Consider the following 26015-nt stretch of genomic DNA (forward strand, 5'->3'; position numbering starts at 1 on the left):
CTTAAAGGTGAGAAGGAATACCACTGGGATGCTTGCTCAAGTACAATGGATCCGTAAAAGCAGGCAGTCCTTTTTGTTCTTTCTATTTGTTCCTCTTCTCCATCACTCCTCTAATTTATGATCAACTTTTTTGATCCATAATTCCATCATGCATTATTTCTTTCTTTCCTTCTATACTATCTCTTTTTTTTTTTAATATATTGTGCGAGATTAATAAATAAATAGGTAAGAAAATATTTTGTATTGTTTTCCCTCTGAAGCTCCATTTTTTAATCTCCTCCTTTGTTGTTTATTCACTTTGTACATCTTCAACCATCTTTATACCCCATTATTATCTAAAGTACATTTACATTTTATACCATATATCATATTTTGATATATCAATGTATTAAGATTATTTTTTATATTTGCTATTTTTTTTTTGACCTACTCTATTTCTCTCTTATTTTAGTTTAAAATTTCATATTATGTAAGGTTTCTTTATGTCTAGCATCTAATTTTTTATTTTCTCATCTATCTTCATGTCTCTTGTATTTATTTTATTGTGACGTTATGCTTTAATCGAATCCTTTTTTTATGTTTTTACTTTTGTTTCTTTTATTTTTAATATTGATTTGTATGGTATATGATTTTAGTTTAATTACCTTTGTTTTACATTTCTATATTTTCTTGAATAGAAATTAAACTTAACCTTTACCATACTTTTATTTTTCATCTATATATGCACTCTATTTGATTTTTACATTAAATTTGTTATTATCTAATATAGTTTACTATTTTTTTATTCACATATATTATCAATAAAAATAACACGTGATTATAGTTTATAGTTATGCTTGTTTCCCTTATGTTATTTTAAACATTAAAAACTAATAAAAAGAGACATTTGTTTTTTAGTTATATTTTATAAATATTTAAAAGAAAATAGTAAAAGAATAAAAAGAGAAAAATTTAATATATAATTGTATTTATTTCCTTTGTAATTGCATCATTTTCTTTTATTTTTCCAAATAATAGAAAAGGGGAAATTGGAAATTTTTCATTACAATTTTCTTTTTAATATTTCAGAAAATGCTTAAAAAAATAAAATGGAGTGTTTAAAATATTTTTACAATTAATATGGAAAAGGGGAATTAAAATTAAGGAAAATATGTATTTTACAAGATATTGAAAAGAAAAATGAGTAAATATTAGTTATTTTAGAAGATATTGCGGGAGAGGGGAATGATAGTTTTTAATGACATTTACCTTTTTTAAATAATTAACTAAAAAAATTTTTGGAAGCTTTCAGAAAGAAAGCAAACAAAATTTCTGACAGCTGTGGGATTTGAACCCACGCCCTTCCGGACCAGAGCCTAAATCTGGCGCCTTAGACCACTCGGCCAAACTGTCGCTGGTGTCCAAGGTTTTGTCCATCTTTTACTTATCGTATATTGGCCTTCGTCGTCCCCCATTAAATTAATCAAGTTGGAGCCAAAGGCTTAATTTTGATCAACAAAATTGTTACTAATGATCAGAATAGGATGCTTTAGCAAGACAAACAGGCACTCCTATGCTCACCAAAAAGGCAAGCACAATGTCTCCCAATGATATAATCACAAACATTAGTGGATCTTCACCATTTGGAACAATTCCATGCTGTCAGATTTTGGGTAGCGGAACATCCCCAATGGCTACCACAAACTCTGATCCATTAATAATACCATCTCATAGCTTAAATACTAAATAGTCATAGTTGATAAATGGGTGCTAACAAGGACAGGCGCTACTTTGCAATCCAACTGAAATATACGAGGAGTCAGTCTTCTATACAACCAATAAAGCAAACACCATGATCGGGGCCTCAGCACCAGAAAAGCTTCAAGGGCTTTCTGTTAAAGTCGATCACTGCTCAATCAACTATAAACAATTTATCGTGATGCCAACTATCACAAAAAGAACATATATACCCGTCAAAGATAAATAAGTATACAACTTTCATTAAGGTGCAAACTTCAACACAAGAATCAGTTACAGATGGTATTCCATTATATGTGTTTCTGTATTCCTTAAATCACCCCAAATCATTCAGATACACACCATTCAACTCAATGACAAACAACCTCTTCCTAGGTAATCTAACACCACTTCAAGCTCATTTGTTTAACGATAGCATCAGCACTGGCCTTCTATAGTGAGATCTCTTGTCCTCTGTTTCAGTCAAATGGATCTATACGTGGATCATGTTCACTCGCCATATCCATTCCCGTGCAAAGGCATGTTGGGCACATCACCTGGGGAAAATGCAATTTTGAATGGTATCAGGGTGACATGGTATTCCATAAAATTCAGCCACAATTCCAAAGGTTAGAACAAACAACTGGTGCAGAAACATGGATAAGTAAAAGTATCAGAAATGGCTTAGCTGACAGTTTCAAACTTCCATCGCGTGAAGATGTAAACTAAAAGGTTATAAGGTAACACAATCAACATTACTTTGTAGAATTGTCATAAAATTTCATTTTTCTATAGTGTCACACCAGCCACCTACATCCAGGGAGTCATTGCTTGGCTACACAACAAATGGATCAGATGTTCTAGATGACTACTTCAGTTCCTAAATAATCACAGTCCAGACAAATTAGGGAACATAATTTAGCTTTTTAAGCTAGTTTATGGATCTTTGACAACGATGCTTCAAATGAGGCCATATACAAGGCAAAGTCATGAGCCTTATGTTTGGATGCAGGCTCTGCAAAGTCTGGCTTAGTGTCCTATAACAAGAAGAAGATGAATCTGCTTAGATTTCTTTGGACACACCATCCCTATAGCACGAGTATCAAATACCATACAGGTGCTATAGTTGCCAGAAAACAACTTCAGAAACAGTTTAGGACAACTTATTTGGAGAAAAGCTGAAAATCCACAGAACCGTCCATTTTTCTTTTGAGAAAAAGAAAATTCCCAGTACTGTCAAAAGCAATACAAGGAAATTTTTTCCAGGATTAGAAGGGGCTAATCCCCACTTTTTGACCCTATACCCATCCCAACCTAACACAAGGAACAAAAATTACAATGGTGACTGTTCTAGCAGATATGTCATACCTTTCCAGCACCTGAGCAATTTGGACACCTTTGAGTTGTAGGGGGTTGCAAAGGGCAGTCACATCCACCAGGAAGTGAAACTGGTTCAACGCTCAAGAACACACCACTGGCGGAACATCGAGCACAAGCCAAATATCCTACAGTCCAAAGTAATATATATGAAAATGTTGTGGAAACTCTGCCAGATTTATACAAAGAACTCTTAGCAGGCACAGAAAACAACTCATAAAGAAGAGTATCTAAATATCAGTAAATAACTTGCAACAAAAAATACATCATTTTAGGTTTCGTAAGTCACTGCTACCATTGAGAGCAGCAACTGCCCTCTGCAGGCAGATAATTTTATCATCTTGTGGTGATACCAGTGACTTGCTTCATCTAATGGGCACGTGTGCTTCCACATAAAAACACAGAGATGCCTTATACAAAATTAATACATACCAGTGCCATGGCAGTATTTGCATCTCTTTTTCTCTTGCTGCTCGACATTCTTGGCTTCAGCTAGCATCAAGGCTGATATTACACCCACAGCACCACCTGAGAAGGATGCTACAATGGGATCTACCTGACTGAATCACCATCCAAAAGAATGAAATTTAGGCAACTGAACATTTTATCCAAAATCTAGCAGCAAGTGACAACTTGCAACATACCTTAGTTGCATTGGCAAGTGGATATTGTGTATAAAGTCTTCGTAGGAAGTACCACCCAGTCCTAATTTCAGCTCCAGCTGTGGCAGAAACAGCTTAAATATTATATTTATCTTACATGGCAAGTGTCATAAAAAGAAAAAAAAATACACCCTTAATTGGCCACATAGTGCTCACACAATTTATAACATAAAAGCTACGACCCTGTTACTTATTTCACAATCCAGAACCTGAACCTAATATTTTGGTTCCAAAATGCAAATCCGATGGCCCAATCAGGTTGCTACTGTCCAGAAAATTCATTTATATCAACTAAACAAAACAAATTTGATTTCATGACTAACAAATGCATGATAGACACAGCATTTGTTAAAAGAAGAACTATAGATTGTTCATTATACAGTATAAGTCATCAATCCAGCAGACAAGAATTTGAAACAATTGAAAAGGGAACAACAACTTGACTGAATGTTGAAACACACACCATTGCATGATAGATGAACTAAAGATGATAAAAGCAGCACATACACATACATCTCAAAAACATAGCAATTTTTTCATTGCTCAGAAAAGTAAAGCACACAAAAGATTAGAAAAACAAAACAGCGAAATAGAAAAGTTTCAGCTTACTATTGGTGCAAGAAGGCCTCCAAAGACTATTATCCCAGATACAACTGAGAATGATGTCATGTATAGCTGCTTTAAGGTTTTTGGTGTCTGGTTCAGGAATAACCACAAAAAATTAGAATGCAAAATTTTAAACAAACCAATACCATGATCTTTCTGCAAAAAGAAAGAAACTGTCAGATAATCACCATATGAGAGAGAAATGGAATAGTTGATGGAATGTCAGGCATCTCATTCTCTTCAGTGCTCTCTTTGGCACATTCTACACTCTTTATGTGCTGTTGGACCCGCAATCTCCTAACCTAAATTTTGTTGTCAAAAGCATTAAATAAATCTAATAAAACGACAATTTGCCACCAGTATAGCTTCTTAGGCAATCAATTTTCCCAAATGCATCTTGAAAGTGGGTGTATCCAAACTAAACTTAGCAGACACAACAATAAATATATCATGTTTGTGAATCACCTCTTCCATGAGAAGAAAAATTTTATTTCGCCTACTTCTAATGTTGTCTTCAATTTCTTGAAGCTGCATCTGAACAAAATCCTGGATTGTCTCTGGCCCTTCTATAATGCAAAAGCTGCACATAAGGGAACACTAAATGAGACTATGTAGTTTATGGAAATTTAGTACTGAAGTTCTACGTATAAACGTATTGCAAAAGACCTCTCAGACCACAATGTTGCATACATCTTTGCAACTTACTGAGCATCTTGCATAAGACATAGCATCAAAGTTCAAATTCTAAATTTTATTATTATTATTTTTAAATAACAGAAAACAAAGCACACACTGTTGTCCCTAGTAATCATCTTCTATAAGATTCTTCGTCATGGTTCCCACGGGAGGTCGACAATTTTACGGGTAATACTTGACTACACTATGACATCACTGGTAAGTGCAACCCCATTAATATAACAAGCACATCCCAGTAATGATGTACTACCAAAATTGTCAGACCAGCCATGGAAAGAAAATAGAAGGTGGATGAAGGCCCCAGGGAGCAGTAGGCTGAACTTTTTTTTGTTTAATAGGACAAATTGTTACAAGGACATCAAATTGCAAAACTAAAATTACAAACAGGATCGAAGCTAAACTGCGCGATGGAAGCGTAGTTTAATTTTCTTCTGAAAATGGATTTTTAAGAATACTTTCATCTAAATGTCTTCTACGTGGAACACATGGTAAGTTCTAATCAAACACCTTCCACGACTCATCAAAATCCTCCTTCTTAACTATCCATTTCTCAAGCAGTTGACTTTTCTATCCTCTGGTCACCAATTACCACAAAACAGAACCCAAACTAATCGAAGAGGTCCCTAAATACGGCAATTAAAGGAAAGTAAAGTAAAGGGGGAAACCCCGGGACCGGGTACGAACCTGGAGGAATCATCGCCTGCGGGGTGCGAATTGTCGCCGGAGGCACAGCACACCGAACCTAACCGGAAAGAAGCCCCTTCTCCTGCTCTCCGGAGAGGCCGCCACCGTGGCTGCCACCACCCGCCGGTGCCAGAGAAGAGAACGAGGGTCTTGGACGGCGGAGGAGCAGATGTCGGGAGAGAGAGAAGAGAGGAGAAAGATGAGGCAATGGACGACGCCATCGGTATTCCACCCACCCCCTTCCCCACCAGCGACCGTCTTTTAAAACGGCCATTAGCAGAATCTACGGCCAGATAAACGGACAAATCTGGAAGCATCTCGCAGTCCAATCACCCAGGCGACGATCCAATTCCTGTTGGAGGATCCGGTAACCCGATAAGAAATTGGCAGATCTTTGAGTTTATTAAAGTGCGAGCGGAACTTGTCGGATTCGGATCCCTTAATCCGCATCTTTAACGAATCCGCTCTCAAAGATTCGGGAATGGATCTGACAGGAAGTCGTGAAATAATGAAGTTATGACGGCCGTCATAACGTTATGCCTTTGTCCATCCGAATACACCCTCACCGTCTCCCAGCGCTCTCCCCCGCCGCCGCCGCCGCCGCGGCCAGCGGGCCAACCCGCTGGCTCGCACGCCCCCTTCTCCTCTGCCGCTCTCCTTCCTGAAGGTTTGAGAGGATGAGGAACATAAATAGAACGAGGATTTAGAGGAGGTCTGGTAGAAGAACGGGAGGTAAAAGAGGCAACTTTAGATATGGAGAACAGGGCAATGGAGGGGAATTTGAGAGGTATGTGAACAGCCCCCATTTCCTTCCTATTTGGTTCACAGCGTCAGTCTAAATTCTCCTGTGAATCCAAAACCCTATAGATAAACCCTCTCAAAACCCTATCTTTCTCTCGGACAGGCCAACGACTAATAGAGAAGGAAAACAAGGGAACGGATTGAGAGTTTTACAACCATCACAATAACAAGGGTAGAACCTGGCTAAAAACCCAAAACCCTAGAGATAACCCCTCCCAAAATCATAAACTTTCTCTTCTAGAGACGAGAAAATGCTATTTTTCAGCAGAAAGCCATGGCAACTGCTCGTCCGTTTCGGAAGAACCCCAGCTTTCTCCGGCACCCAGAGATCAAATTATGTGGATGTGAAGATGGAGTGGAAGAAGGACCCCTTCTTCGACTCCCTTGACATCCTCACAAAGGGCAGGGACCTCCGGCCACTTGTCTCCCTCAAGAACATCATTGCCCAAGAACCCGATGCCCGCATCCCCATATCTGCTGTCTCCAAGCGAGGCCGGGAGCTCGAAATCGCTGGCCGTGTTGCCAGCTTCCTCCGGCGGTACCCAGCTGTGTTCGAGGAGTTCACAGGACCCAAGTACAACCTCCCCTGGTTCAGACTGACTGAAGAAGCTGCTGAGCTTGACAGAAAGGAACGTGAAGTGTACGAGACACGGCGGGTGGAGATAGTGGATAGGCTGAGGCGGTTGATCCTGATGTCGAGAGAGAGAAGGCTTCCATTGAGAATAGTTCAGGGAATGCTGTGGTACTTAGGATTGCCTGAAGATTTTCTTCAAAAGCCCGAGGAGATTTCAAAAGGGTGCTTCCAAATCGTTGAATTGGAAGATGAGGAGCAGGGATTAAGTGCCGTAATTGATCGAGATGAGCCGGTTCTTTCTGCACTTCAGAGGAACGAAATAAAGAAGTTAAATGGGACTGTGGAGTCACTGCCATCAGCCATTGCTTTCCCTCTCTTCCCTTCGAAAGGTCTTCGCTTGAAGCGAAAGATCGAGCATTGGTTGGAGGAATTCCAGAAACTCCCCTATGTCTCCCCTTATGAAGATTTTTCGCATTTGGACCCAAGCAGGAATATTTCAGAGAAGCGGGTTGCGGGAGTTCTTCATGAACTGCTTAGCCTCTTTGTAGATAATTCTGCTGAGAGGCGGAGGCTGCTCTGCCTCAGAAAGCATTTGGGATTGCCGCAAAAGTTCCACAAGCTATTTGAACGCCACCCTCATGTGTTCTACCTCCTGTTGAAGAACAAGACCTGCTTTGTTGTCCTCAAGGAGGCTTATTATGCCAGATCAACCACCACAATTGAGAAGCACCCGATGCTTGAGGTGAGGAAGAAATATGTTGGATTGATGAATAAGTCAGAGGCTATTCTGAGAAGCCAGAGGAGCAGGAAACCTTTGGCAGACGATGCAGAGGGAGGCCTCGATGCAGCTGTAGATTCTGAGAGCAGAGAAGATTATGATGGGTTAGATGAAGGCATGGAAGAGAATTTGTGAAGTTAGCACTGCTAGTTAGTCTGGACCAAAGATAAAAAGATTAATTTGCATTATCTTGTCACAAGTTCAAGGAATACAGGATACTGGAAGGTGGAACCGGGAAACAGTTGATCTATTCATTGAACAATAAAGCAAGCTATCCAATATTTACTCATGGATGATATGGTTATTGAGAATTTTAGAAGTGAAATGTGTAACTTATGATCATGCATTCAGGCTGGAGGTGTTAGCTATAACCAAGTGATTGAGATCGAACATAACTTAGGCTGAAACTGAGCCTTTGTGGTTTGACATCTATTTTTGGTTGAAACATATTTAGCTGCTTTGTTCTGAAAACAAAAAATGAAAAGCACAAAACTGAGCATGTCTGAGTTAAATTGTCAACACTAAAGCTTTTCATAATTGCTGCAAGAAATGAAGGCCTTCCTAGTACTAATTAGTCTATGTTTTTAGATTCAATGGTGAGATGAATAGGAACAAACTTCAAGCTCAGAATGGTGGCCATGCCATGTTTTGCAGTCTCATTGGCAAATATTGACTTCTTCTTTGCAAACTCGGGAAAGGACAGGCAACAGTGATTTTTGGTTCACATAACCATAACCTTTGTCAGCATCAACTGGATAATCACTTGAAATCTTCTTCTTATCCATAGACAAAAGTTACACAAGGGAACAGAAGTTTATACTCATTTTCTGCTTCTCCGACCTTGTGAGATCACATGAAACACAAGTTTTTCAATGCAAACCAAGTGTTTGTAGTGCTGTTTTTTCTCCTGAAGATGTTTCAAAGATGGATGACTGTGCACAAAAAAAAAAAAAAGTAACAAATATTATAGCTGATCTGGTAATTTTGACTTTATTCACTTTGTCAGGAGCAGCTCAAATTCGTGAAGGAAGAATATAAGATCTTTGATTTTTGTTTTGCTTAGTGGTCTTAAAGCACATATGAGGATCATGATGTTTTTAGTTTCTCATATTCCGGACTAAACTCCTATACAGGCTTTTGCTTGCCTTGGATAACCATGCCAAATGGACAAATTTATATTTTCCTTTGAAATATTATTTGAAAACAGAGAGGCGCTAATATGGAGGTGTGAGTGATTGCTTGAAGAAGGGAAACCCAAGAATGCAAGCAGAAAGCAAATTCTGATATTGCCACCTATGAGGAAACTTGGTCTTGGAAAAGATTGAATGGCAATTTGGTTTTCCGGAAAGCTGATACCAATCAGATGGAAAAAGGACTTTCCATCACTTCTATCAATGGCATCGTGCTTCATGAATTTCAAGTAATGCAAAATATAAACACATTTGTAGTTCATGGCTACAGATCTTAGCTAATGATTTGTTGTACTAGAAATCGAAGTAGAACTTCCGTGGCAAACATTCAGGATGAATTTGAATTAGACAGCTTTGGAGGTGGCGATCTTGATGTGTCAAATTAGCATGCAATTCAGGACTCAATTGGCCTTTATTTACATTTTTCCACAGGCAAATTCATAGGAAATGAGACATAACAACGCATTACTTTGTGGAGGGAGCACTCTTTGAACCAAAGTACAAGGTTTGGTGCCCATGAACTTATGAATGGCAAAAAATTCATGGAGCAACCTTTTCTAGAAGATATAGCTCTCTGTTTCTGGTAGAAGAGGATAGAACTTTAAAAAGCATTTTACTGAGAAGATAGTTCTTGGCAGTATGAGTAGAAGTAGTGCAAAATAGATTTATGAATGGATAATCGCAGGAGAATCTGTTTATTAAAGATACAGATCTCCTGTCCAAGCAGTGTGAGTAGAAGACAGAACTTTAAACCACATTTTGATAAAAAGATCATACTTGGCAATATGTGTAGAAGTGTTGCAAATTAAATGATGAGTATAGTGTTGGGGTAAACCGGCCGACCCTCAATTTTGATCATTATGACTCCGACAATGTATCAACCGAATAGATAGTATCGATTTTTTATTGACTGACCGAGCTAATTATGCCGACTAATCAACTAAAATCGATTAACCGACTAGTATTCGACTACCATCGATCGACAGCGGACGACTTAAACTGTCGGCGTGCATCGGCATGACAGAGCTAATAGCCGACGGTCACTCATAGATTCTGTCGACATAAAGTCAGTTATACCGACGTATGGTCGGCAATTTGCTCAACATACCATAACCGTCATGAATGGTTATCGACTATGTCACGGCTGTTAAGGGAAAGTAATATCCCATTAATTCTATATTTATAGTCCGATAATTTAGCACCATAAAAAGTGGGATCATGTACTCGACGGTTACATCAGAATCATCTATAAAAATGGGAGGTAAGTGAATAGTATGTGTAAGCCAACTTTGGGTCAAAGCTTTGCTACTTCATATAATCAAAGTTACTGTTCATCAACTTCCTCTGACTTAAGCATCGGAGAGTCCCCACCGGACACCAATTCGGTCTGTGTGGATGCTGTCTTGCAGGTGCTCGATACCGACGACAGGCGACAGGGAGTTGGCCGCAACAGATTGGCGCGTCAGGAAGAGGAGAAAGACAATATTGCATCATGACGAAAATCAGAGCCCAATGCTCAACTGCAACCGGATCAGTAAGACACTCTTCTCGTCGGGAAGAGATTCCTCCCCCTTCTCTAGTAGTAGAGCCTAGTTCCTCACGTCCTGCGATCACCACGGACGTCCAGCTTGCTGCACTCGTGCAGCAAATGAAGGTGGCACATTCGGTGCCGTCCAGGTACAACCGCCGCCATCCACGGTGATCACCTTCTCCTTCTTCGGAGCGGCCATCTCGGCTCTCTCACCGAGACGAATAGCGACATTCTCGACACTCTTACCGTACCGCCCACCATTCACGGCGTTCCTCTTCTTCCCATCTCGATCGTATTAGGAAAGAGAAACGGCTGCAGATACCTTCTGCTTCTCTTTCAAGCTCGTCGGGGGCTTCTACCCCCAAAGTTTCTCAGCAGTGTTGGTTCGATGAGTATGAGCGCAAGCTTCAAGAAATCAACTATCGACTCGCCTAACTTTAGGTGGAAGGTCGGAAGTCCTCCAACGACTACGACTTTCACACCGTCCAACCTCTCTCTCGGCACATCTTGGACGAACCGATCCCATCTCGGTTCAAGATGCCGCAAGTAGAGCCATATGATGGTTCCACCGATCTGATTAACCACCTTGAGAGCTACAAGACTCTCATGACAATTCAGGGGGCAACCGACGTCCTCTTGTATATCGATTTTCCAGCAATTCTTCAGAAAGTTGCTCGAGCCTGATAATCTGGGCTTCAGTCGGAAAGCATATACTCCTTTGGGCAGCTAGAACATTCTTTCATGGCTCACTTCAATACCAGTCGAAGGCCGCCACGAATCTCTGACAGTCTCTTCTCGATCAAACAAGGAGAGACTGAGACACTTTGAGATTTTGTGACCCGTTTTAATGCGGCTACGCTTGAGGTTAAGGACCTCAATAAAAATATGGTCATATCGGCCATAAAAAGAGGTTTGAGGGGATCTTGATTCACATATTCTTTGGACAAGACTCTCCCTCGGGCTTATGTCGAACTTCTGGAGTGTGCATACAAATATATGCGCAAATGAAGGAGCTTCTGATCGATGCCAGACAGAAGGCAAAGGTCAGAAAAAGAAGAAACAAAAGAAGGAAGGGGCTCCAGCCGAATCCAGTCGGACATCTTCTAATAAGCAAGCTTCACCCCGACGACGGAGTCCAAGGCCAAGTTACGGCAGGTATGACTCATATACTTCTCTTTCTGCTCCTCATGCATAGATCTTTATAGAAATCGAAGGAGCGGAATACCTACAACACCCTCCACCGATGAAAGCATTGCCGAGGAACCACGATCGAAGGAAATATTATCGGTTTCATCATGATCATGGTTACGATATCGAACAATGCATTCAACTTAGAGCTGAGATAGAAGTCCTGATTCGATGAGGCTATCTTGAAAAGTACTAGAGAGATCCTATGACACAACCTCCTACCGATCGACGACCTCAGCTGCAAATTGAGAAAGCTATAAATAATCAGCTGACTGTAGGGGTGATCAACATGATCTTCGGACGACCGAATTGGGGGGCAACTTCCGAAGAAGAGTCGGCGAAACGATGACGACTCAATAATGTAATAATTTTTTTGAAAAAAGATGTTCGGAGAATTCAGACTTTCCATGATAATACTATTGTTGTCTCGATAATGATAGCAAATTATGATGTAAAAAGAATCCCTGTAGATAATGAAAATTCAACTAATGTTCTGTTTTACTCGACTTTCTTTCGAATACGATTGCCGACTGATCAACTCAGAAGAGTCTCAACTCCATTGGTCGGCTTCACAGGAGATGCTGTCACAGTGGAAGGAGAAATCTCTCTTCCCTTAACTGTTGGAACCGAACCACAACAGAGCACTATTTTCATAACGTTCATGATGTTCGAGTACCTTCGACTTATAATGCCATACTCGAACGATCTGGGCTTAATGCTCTAAGAGCAGTGATTTCGATGTACTATTTATTAGTCTGATTTCTAACGAGATATGGGGTTGGAGAAATGCATGGAGATCAACAACTCGTCTGACATTACTTCCTTGTCTCTACCCAAAGTAATAAACCTGAAGACTCTTTATCCGTTGACAAACTGGACTAAAGAGAGAATCAGGAGAGGGGCGAACCAGTTGAACAACTAGTTTCTATCCCATTAAAAGAAGAAGAACCCGAGAAAACGATCCAAATTGGATCGCAGCTACCCGACTCAGAGCGGCAACAATTAATAAAATTGCTCAGAGCCAATACTGATATTTTTGCTTGGTTGGCCACTGACATGTTCGGGATCCTTTCAGAAATAATAACTCACCGACTTAACATCAATCCAAATGTTAAACCGATGAGACAGAAGAAGCGATCTTTTACTCCTGAAAGATAAAAGATCATTGATGAAGAAGTCAATAAACTCCTCATAGCAGGCTTCGTCAGAGAAGCTACATATTCTAACTGACTCACCGATGTGGTGATGGTAAGAAAAGTCAATAAAAAATGGAGGATCTGCATCGACTATATCGATCTGAATGAAGTTTGTCCTAAGGACAGCTTTCCATTGCTGAAGATTGATCAATTAGTTGATGTGATTTCTGACCACCGACTGTTGAGCTTCATGGATGCCTTCGTTGGGTATAATCAAATCCACATGGCACCAGAAGATGAAGAGCACATGATTTTTGTGACCGACAAAGGCATATACTGCTACAAAGTAATGTCTTTTGGTCTGAAGAATACCGACGCTACCTACCAACGGCTCGTCAACAAGATTTTCAAGACACAAATTGAATGAAACATGAAAGTATATGTGGACGACATACTGATGAAGAGTTTCCAAACTTCAGATCATGTTCGAGACTTGGAGGAAGTCTTCGGCACACTTCGACGGTATTAGATGAAGTTAAACCCAACCAAGTGTGCGTTTGGATTAACCTCCAAATTTTTTTTTCAGATTTTTTGTTTCACAACGAAGAATCGAGGCTAATCCTAAAAAAATAAAGATCATTATCGACATGAAGCACCCAAGTTCAAAGAAAGAGATATAATAACTCAGCAGAAGGATTGCCGCGCTCAGTCGATTTATTTCTAAGTCGGCCGAGAGATGTCTACCATTCTTCAAAATTTTGTGGCAGATGAAGGACTTTTTATGGTCGGATGAATACCGACAGTCCTTGGAAGACTTAAAAATCTACTTGGCTTCTCCACTTTTGCTTACAAAATCAAAGATCGGAGAGACATTGTATCTCTACTTGATGACTTCAATAGAAGCGATTAACTCGGTGCTCATCCAGGAGAATGAAAATCGAATTCATCGACCAATCTACTACACCAGCAAAGTACTTCATAATGTCGAAGTCTGATACTCAAGAGCAGAGAAAATGATCTACTCCCTAATCATATCGATATAACGATTTCGTCCGTACTTCCAAGCACATCCAATTGTGATCTTAACAGATCAGTCGTTGAAGGCGATCTTACATCGACCTGATACGTCAGGTCAGATGGTGAAGTGGGCAGTGAAGCTTGACGAGTTTGACAAACAATAACGCCCATGACCGTCCATGAAGGCACAAGTTCTGATCGATTTTGTCGCAGAATGTATAATATCTGACAATAAGCCAGAAGATACAGATGATAATACAATAAAAGAGGATACGACGCTCGACCTCGACCTAAGGTCGACTTGGGTGCTGCATATTGACGAAGCATCTAATGCATAAAGTAGTGGAGCCGGTCTTATACTCACAAATTTTGAAAGAGTAGTCACTGAATACGTCCTTCGGTTCAACTTTAAAGCCTCAAATAATCAAGCCGAATATGAAGCACTTTTAGCCAGCTTGAAGATAGCCAAGGAGCTTGAGATCGATAGTTTCAAGGTTTTCATCGACTCACAATTGATTGCTGGACAAGTCAAGGATGAATTTGAAGTTCGAGACCCTACTATGATGAAGTATCTTCAAAAGATGAAAGATATTACATGAAATATTTCGATATCTTTCACATTCCCAGAATCGAAAATGCTCGGACTGACATACTTTCACAATTGGCTACTACTGCTTTCAACTCACTGGGTCGGACATTCATTGAATGCCTCGAACAGTCGAACATCGACAAAGTCGAGGAAGTATTGCAGCTCACTATGGAACCAAGCTGGATGGATCCGATCATCCAATACCTGACCGATGGGATCCTTCCTGCAGACTCTTCGGAAGCTAAAAGACTCTGATAGACAGTCTCTCAATATGTGATCATGAATGATCACCTCTACAAAAGATCCTTCTCTCTCCCCTTGCTATAGTGTTTGAGACCTACAGATGCCGACTATGCACTTAGAGAAGTACACGAAGAGATTTACGAAAATCACTTGGGGGATAAGTCTCTAGCTTATAAAGTCCTGCGATAATGATATTAGTGGCCCATCATGAAAAAAGATGCAGCTGAACTCGTCCGAAGGTGTGAACTATGTCAAAAGTATGCAAATATACAACATCAACCGGCTAGTCAGCTGACATCGAGTACCATGGCCCTTCATACAATGAGAGATCGACATACTTGATTCTTTTCTTCCGGCATCTAGTCAGAAAAAATTCATAGTGATCGCCATCGATTACTTTACCAAATAGATGGAAGCCGAACCTCTGACGTGAATCACTGAAAGCAAGATGGAAGACTTCATTCAGAAATCCATCGTTTACAGATTTGGTTTGCCGCACACCATCATCACCGACAACGGTCAACAATTTGATAACCAAAATTTTAGAGAGTTCTGTGCGAAGTTTCATATTACGCACAAACTTATGTCGGTCAGCCATCTACAGTCAAATGGAGAGGTGGAGGTAACCAATCGAACAATCCTGCATGGGCTAAAAATCCAACTGAATGAAGCCAAAGACCTCTGGATGGAAGAACTATATCCGATCTTATGGACATATCGAACGACTTCCCGCATACGGACTGGAGAATCTCCCTTCAATTTAGCTTATGGGACAGAAGCAATGATACTGCTCGAAATCGGATTGCCATCAAAAAAGTGGAATAATATAGTGAACCGACCAACTCCGAATGTCGAATAGTCGACTTAGATCTCCTTCCAGAAATCCGACAGCAAGCTCAAGTTTGAATGACTGCATATCGGCAAAAGATAGCCCGGTATTATAATGCAAGAGTCAAGCCGAAGGTCTTCTGACTAGGAGATTTGGTCTTAAGAAAGGCAAAATCTCAAAATCCTTGAATCAAAGAAAACTATCCCTGAACTGGGAAGAACCTTACAGAATATTCGAAACTCTTAGATCGAGCGCATATTGGTTAAAAACCCTCAAAGGGTCAGCAACTCTCCGAACTTGAAATGCCGACAATCTGAAGATATATTATCAATAAAGTCATCGATATGTACATTATTTAAAATACAATCAGAATTTCATAATCACAAGCCTTTGACAAGTTTTATCAACTATTGGCTATATATCGGCTTTCATTGCCAAAGCCAAACTATCTGCTGTACTTTGATACGAAGTTTATTTCAACCTCCACTATAAAATCGAAGAATCAACTGCTTCGGTGACGACTGTATTTCGGTTCTCCTACAAAAACTGACATACCGACTGTAATCTCAACCAACATCGACTATACAGGCTTTTACTACAAAAATCATACTATCGATTATACATCGATTCTCAATATCGGCTCTCCATTATAAAAGCTGACTATAGTCGAAAGACTAATATGCAGACTTAGTCCCAACTAAGCAGAACGGAAATGCCAAAAATGACCAAAGTCGGATTGGAATTATATCGATATGGCTACAGCTAGTCGAAGGATATTCGGCTTACCACCGATTATCAAATAATCCGACGTACAAATCCAACCAAGTGTCAGATACTAGATATTTGACTTATCATCAAAGTACGTCGAGGACTATACGACTAACGGATATTCTACGAGTCTTACCGAATGATCGGATCACCAATCAATGTTCGGTGGTTACTTTACATTGCAGGCATTCCAAAAAATAAGAGTTCAAAATTAAAAATATTTTTATTCATTATTAACAAAGAGTTACAAAATTGGATCGGAGTCCGACTACAAATATCAGACTAAAAAAAAAAGAGGTAAAATACACTGACTAAGCTTCGTCACCGTTCCTATTCCTTTGTTCAAGGGTAGCATCATCGACTTGAAAGATTTTAGACCCGCTCGGTGCTTCATCTTGAGTCGGAGCAGCTTCTTCTTCAACAACCCCGTCTTCCGATCTTGGAGGGACGATGCTGCTCAAGTCGAGATTCGGATATAATTTTTTGACTGTATCTCGATCGTCTTCATACTCGACACAGTACGAGATGAAACCACTTTCGAAGATCTCTTTTTTGAATTCTTTCGAATTTTAAAAATCTTCGACTGCCCGACTCAATACCTCCCTTGCCGACTCTGCTTTCACCTTTGCCAAGTCAGCATCGGCTCGAGTGGAGGACAATTCTTCTTCAGCCAGTGCCAACCTTTTCAGACTGACCCAATGATGTCCACGTTCGGCTTCAAATTCTTCGATGCATCCGTCTCGCTCCCATCGAAGTCGATGGATAGAGTGCTTCTTGCTCTTGACCTGCGACTCAAGAGCCAAAATAGCCTCGTGAACCGACTTAAGTTCGGCCCCCGAGGATACCAAATCGTCAGTTAGTCGAAAAATTTCCTCCTAAAGTTTGATTCTCCGCTCTGCCATCGATTTAAGTTGTTCGAGTACAGCCGCTTTCTCAGTATCGACGGCTACCATCTTATTCTTCCATGCACTACAGATATCGTCGAACTTCATGTAGCCGGCCTCCAAGTCGGACATGTCATGGATCAACTACAGAGAGAAGATAAGTTGGGTTAAAAAAAAGGAAGAAGAAGAGTCTATCAAAGAAACTTACCCCGATGATCGTCGGATAAAAGGATGAAAATATCTCGACCACCGACCGTTTCCTCCAACGCTCCCAAGCTCCGATGCAACTTCTTCCACCGATGTCACCGAAGCTTTCTCCTGGTCTGTTATCGGCGGCCCGATGTTTGAAAGTGAGAGAAAGCTTGAGCTTGACTGCGCCCCAACTGAAGGAGCAACTGGCGCAGCCATAGCTCTCCTGCCTCGGTCCGAACCTCCTCAAGTGGTGGGACTACCGATGCTGTTTCAGTAGTTCCCCTTGCCGTCCTTTCCTTGGACGACGCAGTAGGGAGTACTGTCGAGGCCGATAGTGCCAGGACTAGCTTGGGAACCGATGTCGATGGAGCATCGGGTTCCACAGCCGATGTTGAAACATCAACTGGAGCTGGTGTTTGATGCCTCTTCGACGGCCGCGAAGGCCCGGCCTCAGACGCTGCCCTCTTCTTAATAGCATGCTGACAAATGTCGGTGTTTGACATTTGCACTCTCTGCTGCATGGCTGCAATTACAACGAAAGTCAGTACAATTCAGCAAGTAAAAGAAAAGTCAGAAATGACCGACCAACTATACTATACCTAGATGATGGACCGAACTAAGACCAGCGTCATAAAGGGCCTGTTTGATTACAAGCTCTTTTTATTTTAAGATCGCCATGTCTTTCAGCCGGTGAAAGTCCTCCTGGTTGTTGACTTCTATTTGGCTGTTGTCATTGAGATCGGTTCGTGGATCGCCCTAACAAGAAGGAAAACCCTAAGGAAGGGAAGAAGAAGCAAGGAAGTACTGATTCTTCCATCCATAAATGGACGATGAAAGATTGGTAATAAAGGATAGACCTTTTTGGAGATTGAAGAACCACCGCCTTCGGACCTTCGGATGAGGTTAGAGGACAAAGTAGGCTCGAAAAAGAGAAGGACGAGGTATGGTTGGCAACATCCGACACAGCAAAGCAAAACTAATTATCAGCCAGATCGAGTTCAATGCCAGCTAAGCCGGACAAAGTCTGTAATAATTCAAAATATTTTGGATAAATTTTAGAATAAAAAATTGAAGATCCGTCCGAAAATCTTCAATATAGAAGGCCACCTGGTCCAAAGGAGGGTTATTCACCTGACCATCGACTCCAGATGCGAAAAGTTGAAACTGCTCCGGGATACAGAATTGCTCCCGGAGCAGCTCAACATTCGGTCCCGAAAATGAAAAGACCTCCACGTCCAGACTCGACTGGGATTCATCAGTCGGATTCTCTGACCGATCGTCCTGAGAAAGAGAAGTCCTAGCCATAAGAACGACTCTAAAGAAGATGAGAATTCTAGAGGAAAGAACTCAAAAAGAAAAATGAACTTGACCTAAAAGTTGGGAGCGATAATCTTGAACATTGAGGCAACAATCCAGCAGAGTCCCGACACCAAAGACAGTGAAAAGTAAAAATTTGATTGAGAGCGATCCTATATATATAGGATCCCTCAACGGTTGAGATGAAGATGATCAAATCGAAGATCTACCAGATGATGATAAATGGCAACATCTGGATCGATCATTGATCGAATGGTTCAACGCACCTATCCCAGATCAAGCTACGTTATTTCTATCCGCATGAACAACTCCAACCCAATAACATTCAGACAAATGGCACAAATCTACTTGTCAAAATTATATCGTCCGATGTTGAATCGACTTTTCGAAACGATGCTTGACACTGACAATTGATATCAGATCAATCGATCAGTGCAACAGACGATCGTACTTGCCAACACGACAAAGTAGTCGATCACCCATATTTCGAAGAAAATGATATCAAAATCGAGATTTGATGTGACAGAACTCTCTTCATCCAACGTGATAAACCACGTGGCAATTCACACGTCGACTCACCTTGGACTTGAGAGTGGGGGGCAACTGTTGGGGTAAATCAACCGACCCTCGATTTTGGTCACTACGACTCCGACAATGCATCGGCCGAACAGATAGTATCGATTCTTCATCGACTGACCGAGCTAATTGCGCTGACCTACTGTCGACTAATCAATTAAGATCGATTGACCGACTAGTTTTCGACTACCACCAATTGACAGCGGATGACTTAGACCATCGGCATACATCGGCATGACAGAGCTAATAGCTGACGGTGGCTCATAGATTCTGCCGACATAAAGTCGGTTATACCGACGTATGGTCGGCAATCTGCTCAACATACGGTAACCGTCACGAACGGTTATCGACTATGTCGCGGCTATTAAGGGGAAGTAATGCCCCACTAATTTTATATTTATGATCCGATAATTTAGTGTCATAAAAAGCGGGACCACGTGCTCAACGGTTACACCAGAATCATCTATAAAAAGGGGAGGTAATTGAATAGTATGGGTAAACCAATTTTGGGCCAAAGTTCTGCTACTTTATACAATCAAAATTACTGTTTACCAACTTTCTCTGACTTAAATATCGGAGAGTCCCTATCGGATACTAATTCGATTTAGGGATGTCAATGGGTAGGGTTTGGGTCGGGTAGTATACTACCCATCTCCAAACCCGAACTTAATACCCTATACCCAAACCCTACCCGATACCCAATCGGGTAAGAAAAGAGATACCCATCCCCATACCCAACGGATTCGGGGATACCCGTGGGTAACCCATTTTTCCTTACCCAATCCATACCCGCCCCATACCCAACCCATACCCATCCATTCTATAGCCAAAAAAAAAAGTAAAATAATTTTATGCATATTATCAATCAAAAATAGAATTACCAATTATATATATATACATACATACGCACATACATACTTCTAACACACACACACATACATACATGCAGATATATATGCATGCATACATATACATACATACATATATATAATTATATATATATATATAGAGAGAGAGAGAGAGAAAGAGAGAGAGATCGTATATATGTGTGTATGTATATGTGTGTGTATATATATATATATATATGTATATGTATATGTATATATATATTCGGATATGTATATATGTATATGTATATGTATATATATATATATATATATATTCGGATATGAGTTCGGGTATTACCCATATCCATAGGTTCGGATCGGGTTCGGGTAGAAAATAATACTACCTATACCCTACCCATATCCGTACTATAGTTTTCGGGTTTTACCCAAATCCGAATCCAAACCCAGTCAAACCCTATTTTTCGGGTTTGATCGAGTTCGGGTAGGATGTTTACCCATCGGATCGGATTAATTTTGCCACCCCTAATTCGATTTGTGTAGATGCTATCCTATAGGTACTCAGTACCGATGATAGGTAACAAGGAGTTGGCTGCAGCATATAGTTAATTCAAACTGAACAAGGAAAACTAGATTGTAACAAGATAAGCCAGCAGAACATGACCAGGAAGGAAAAAGAATCCACTTTGCTTCCAGAAAACTGGGAATGAGGAGTATAAAACATTATCTGATTCCAGTTGTCCACAGGATGACATCACAAGAAAACTGTGATATTAATTGGCAAAAGAATGTCAAAAAATTTTTTTTTTTTTTTTTTTGACATAATCAAGACTAACAAAATTTTTATATGGTCATTCATTCAAATCTTCCGTATCATAAAATAAAAGGCTTTCCATGATGTCTTATTTTATTGGGATTTGATAAATATGAAAGGATATATTCATATTTCTTCAGTATACAAGGATTGCCTGAAAGCTTGCTCACTAGAATTGAATAATGTACCTTCGATTTCATCTTTTTATTCTTCCATAAGTAGGACCTTTTTGGCAACATTTCTCTGTCACTAGAAAATCTAAAATGAATTCCAATGATTAGAGAGGTCTCTCTTGCGAATACAGATGCAGGTTCCCTAAAGTGCTTAAATTACTAAAATTGTGTTAATTTCCTGCCATTCCTAATTGTACTAATGCTCGGTGGAGTTTGCCGTCCAAAACAAATTGCGTTCTTTTTTTTTTTTTTTTGTTGAGAAAATAAACCAACTAACATCGAAACAAATTGAAGGTTGGAGAATGCTTGACTCTGGATCAGTATTAACTGCACTAGGATAAGGATTTGATAAAAACTCTTATCTCAGAATTTCGATAGAGTTAGGGTGCAGCTCATGTCACGAGTAAAAAAAGAAATAACAATATAATATACTATCTGTGCCATAGACGTGTTGCATGGATTGGAAAGAAAATATTAAGGGGTTGTCCAGGAGTATCTTATGTGGATCGGGCTTGTTGGCTTGCCCTGCCTGCATCTTCGAAGGGTTTGTGAAAGTTGCAGGTCGCACAGCTTGTGAGCCTGTTGATTTGTTCAAAAAGAAAAAAAAAAAAAAAATCATGAAGGTCCATTTTTTTGTTTTTTTTTTTTGCTTATTATTGAATTTTGATTATAGGAGTGCTTAGTTGACATGGACCATGTTCAGATTGATTTCCTGACCCACGATTAGTATACACTTTAGAATCCCAACAATTTTCTTTTCTTTTTTTAAAGTATTCGATTTGCTTTTACTATCAGCTTCCATTGTTGTGGAACTTGGTATGTGGTTTCCCATTTCAGCATGTTTTAGAAATATATTTATCTTACATACGTCCAGGCCAGTTAACCTCAGCTTTTGTTATCATGCTTTACCACATGAAAGTTCATTCCAGGTTCCACATTTAATCATGTCTTAGAAAATTACTGGATTGCTAAACCTCATATCCTAGTGGGATGTGGTTCCTTTCGTGCTGATCTCTTTTCTTGCCATTGGTTAAACAAAATCTCTTCCCAATAGCAGGAAAGAGAAAGGTAGAAACTGATCTCTATGAATGAGTGAGAAGGCTCGGCAAGCCCCACATTTCTTTAATCTAGATTTTAGGCTCGAGGCAGGTGATAAGTACTAATCTTATCACATATATAGAAATATATGGGATTAGACTATTTTATTTATCTTTATTTATCTATCTAGCAAATGCGAGGAATGGCTTGCAAAATGAAGAATATAACAATTTATAATTCTAAGGATTCATAGGGTTGATGATAAGCACCATGGACCACATTGCTATTGGTTCTGATGTTTAGATAAATACAGTGTCTCACCGATCATCACATGGACTATTCCACAAATTAACGCATCTATGGTTCAAGAAAGATAGGACCATAGAAAATGGAACCATTTGTTAAATCTTTCGGCAAACACGTATAAATAAAACCAGAAAAAGACATCCGCCACCATGTGCTACAAGGGAATCCATGGTCTCTTCCCACATACATGCATAGATTCTTGTATAAGGTTTCATCTCATTTCTTATTTTTCATGTATCTCCCAAGTTGACAAGGACTTTTATGTGATCTTACAAACCCTGATGCCACCACACGTCTTATTGCTACGAAGAAATGGTGCACAAGGTTATCTACCAAAAAAAGGGGATAAGTATAGTTTATGAATCTTAGTCGTATCATATGAATAATTATTAAGAGTTTGTTTGAATGATTCAACTGAAAATTCGACCGAACTCATAGATTTTGAATATTTATAAAAACATTAAATAGTATCTTCCGACTTATCCTGAGTACTTAGAGAAGTGAAACGAGTAGACAGCAAACTAGCATTGGAGCGCACCTGATTATTTTTCGTAATATTCCTTCGGATGGAGAGACAAAATCTAAAAGAACGTATGATTAACCAACGTACTCCACGCAAAGAGAAACGAAAGTACAAGTGTACGACAACCAAGAAAATATTTGCTCATAAAGCAACCAGACAATTACCTTATATTTACCTCTACGTGGAAGCCAGATCTGTCATCCCCCTAACTCTTGATGACAACGACAGGTTCACACATCACGCCACGTGTCCTCTACAAATTGAGCGGCGGTGTCGATACCCATCCGAAGGGATCCCGCATGGTAGTCTATGTGCGGAATACCGGAATCAGAAGTCAGAAGTCTACTTACGAGAGAGATGATCATGAGCCGAATTTGGACCCAAAAAATATCATATTTTATATAGACCCGGTCTGATGTTCGATTACCCGGGGCTCGGCCTATGACCATCAAGCAACCCCACAGATGTCGTGAATCCATCCGGGACCACCCCACATCAACCATTGGCTTTGGATCCAATGGAGAAAAAACTGACCAACAAATCTACAGATTAAAATTTAGGTTAGGATTGGGATATGGACGTGTAGATGATGCGAGGTGGTTGGCCCAATAAGCCCAATTTTCTTGTGGTGCTCTCCTGCGTTTTCGGTGAGGCCCGCATGTCGCCATTTAACGACACTCCCGACTTTTACCCTTCCCATCCACGCCCCGACACGTCAAAGCGTTTATCCCCCCTCCAATCCCTCTATTTAAACCCCCTATTCCCTCTCCCCTCTTTCCCAAAATCAGGTCCACGTTCAGTTCGCCCTCCCTACGGAGAGCTTCCGCCACCAGCTATCCCCGGCCTCGGACCGCTTCCTCGGTTTCTTTGCCCCGCCCCCCGTCGCAGCCGGCACTGCCTCTGCCACCGGCGTGGACGAACTCCACGACGACTTCATCTTCTGGACCGGCGCCGACCCTCCTCCGACCGCAAACGCTCCCCCATGAATTCCTCCCCCGCCGCCGCCGGTCCTAACCCTAACCCTAGCCCTGCCACTCTTTCTCGAGCAGGGTTCCGGCGCCTTGCGGAGCGGAACTTCGGCATTCTCGCTGCTCTCGCGGACGACGACAAGAAGCGGCCGACGGCGAAGGCCTCCGCCCCGTTCCTCCAGCGGAAGACCGCTGCCTCCGCCGCTTCCGTCGTCTCCGCTTTCTCCTTGTTTGTCTCCACCTCCCCTTCTTCCGCCTCCACCACCAGCCGAATGATCTCGGCGGTCCCCAAGCCGAAGCCTCAGTTCGCGTTCTCGATGCCGGAAGGGAAGATCTACCACCGGTCTGCGCCGGTGAACGTGCCGGTGGCGTCGAAAGTGAGGGGAGGACGGGGGGAGTTCCATATGGACGACGGAGATTCCGGGGGGATGAGGAAATGCTGCCGCCCCACGAGATCGTCGCGAGGCAGTTCAGGAGTGGATCGCCGATGAACACCTTCTCGGTACTGGAGGGGGTCGGAAGGAAGCTCAAGGGAGGGATCTGCGCCGGGTTCGCAACGCCGTCTTGCAGAAAACAGGCTTTCTTGATTGATAGTGAGGAAAGTGCTTCCTCCCTCTGAAAAAATTTTGCTCTTTTGGTTGTGGCTTTATTATATTTTGTGATTTGGGAGGTATTGAGAATATTTTGGGGAACCAGTGAGAATAAATGAGCATCTTTTGCCTCTCTGCGTATTGGGTTATTTAGTTCGCCTTTGGTTATATGCCAATTAGCTAGCTCTTCTACTTTCATAGAATTTACTTGTATTCTGATTCTGTTAGAGAAAATCCAGATCATAGATTGGTGATTTGATAGTCTCTTATCTTTCTTGGTCAGAAAAGTGGGCTCTTTTTTTTATTTTTTTGAAAAAATTACAAATTAGTATCAGTATTATGATTGATATCTATTGTCGTGTACAAGGGAGGGCATTATTAGTCCTGCATTAGTTGTGAGTCAAGAAGAACTTTGGTTTATATAGAAAGAGACCATCCTTTTCATGTGAGGCCTTTTGGAATAAAATCCAGAGGGATAAAACTGTGATGCTTATGAGACTGTGAGTCAAGAAAGACTCTTCTTTATATAAGAAGAGATCATTCTTTCTATATAAGGTACCTTTTATATTAGAATCCAGAAGGACAAAATTATGAGAACAATACCTCATGTTCCAAGTCATGAGCTCTTGATCGCAATAATATCCGTACATGATTCAATGTAATTCAAATAATTGACTCATTATTTAGATGCACTAGGTGTGTGAGTGACTAATTCAGAGAGATGTTTGCAGCAAGGACATTTTAGTGTACTTGCAGAACATGGAACTGTGTTGCTTTTATTATCAAACAGGAAAAGAAATTCTATATATCCAATGTTTTCAGTAGGATGGCAAAGAGCCCCTACTGAATCTAAATAGATGCTTTAATACTACTATACTTCTGTATTGCCTAAAGTTCATTATTGTGGCTTGGTGTTTCTTAATTGAAGTTAAATTATCTGAGCAGTACATTCAAGAATCACGGCTTTTTGCAGAATATGAAGGTGGATCAGAGCGTTTATCTTGCATCCTGTCAGTTTGACACTTGATATCTATGGGTTCTGAGAGCAAGGTTCCTTTATCCAAGACGTGGACACATGTACTTATGCATGAGAGTTCTTTTAAAGAATATCTGACCTGTCTACATCTTGAACTTGGAATAATTAGTAATTAATCTTCAAGCGAATCTACTGTTCTCATAATGATTTAGATAATGACGATTATTAGGCTTTCCTTCTTAGTGCCTACCATTTCCAATCATAATTAAGAGTCGGTGGTTTAATTAATTCGGATTCTATAAGTGTAGTTCTATCTGTAAGCTCTCATAGGAAGGTAGGAACAAAGTTGAGGATTCTGACAGTTGGACACCGAAAAGGTAGAGTATTTGCATGTCAAACGAGAGTTCAACTGTAGTTTTGAAGGCTAT

At 40.6% G+C, this 26015-nt stretch overlaps 2 protein-coding genes and 2 non-coding genes across 4 annotated transcripts; 2 read left to right on the forward strand and 2 right to left on the reverse strand.

Annotated features, from left to right (window-relative positions):
- Positions 1 to 1312: 1312 nt before the first annotated feature.
- Positions 1313 to 1392, reverse strand: TRNAL-UAG (transfer RNA leucine (anticodon UAG)). The gene has a single exon. It is a non-coding gene; the product is annotated as a tRNA-Leu (tRNA).
- Positions 1393 to 1959: 567 nt separating this feature from the next.
- LOC105052106 (protein ORANGE-LIKE, chloroplastic) lies at positions 1960 to 6073 on the reverse strand. Its single transcript, XM_010932811.3, has 8 exons — positions 5742 to 6073; positions 4827 to 4941; positions 4550 to 4663; positions 4365 to 4451; positions 3738 to 3814; positions 3526 to 3653; positions 3085 to 3221; positions 1960 to 2273 (listed from the first exon to the last, which is right to left on the reverse strand). Exons 1-8 carry the CDS (start codon positions 6056 to 6058, stop codon positions 2196 to 2198), a joined length of 1053 nt encoding a protein of 350 aa, XP_010931113.2. The 5' UTR covers positions 6059 to 6073; the 3' UTR covers positions 1960 to 2195.
- A 277-nt stretch (positions 6074 to 6350) lies between these two features.
- LOC140851654 (protein WHAT'S THIS FACTOR 9, mitochondrial-like) lies at positions 6351 to 8406 on the forward strand. The gene has a single exon (XM_073243626.1). The coding sequence runs from the start codon at positions 6794 to 6796 to the stop codon at positions 8027 to 8029; it is 1236 nt and encodes a 411-aa protein (XP_073099727.1). The 5' UTR covers positions 6351 to 6793; the 3' UTR covers positions 8030 to 8406.
- Positions 8407 to 23832: 15426 nt separating this feature from the next.
- Positions 23833 to 24875, forward strand: LOC105052141 (protein S40-7). Its single transcript, XR_012134504.1, has one exon. It is a non-coding gene; the product is annotated as a protein S40-7 (transcript).
- Positions 24876 to 26015: the final 1140 nt, after the last annotated feature.

The sequence above is a fragment of the Elaeis guineensis genome, chromosome 9, assembly GCF_000442705.2.
Source record: "Elaeis guineensis isolate ETL-2024a chromosome 9, EG11, whole genome shotgun sequence".
NCBI classification, from domain to species: Eukaryota; Viridiplantae; Streptophyta; class Magnoliopsida; order Arecales; family Arecaceae; genus Elaeis; species Elaeis guineensis.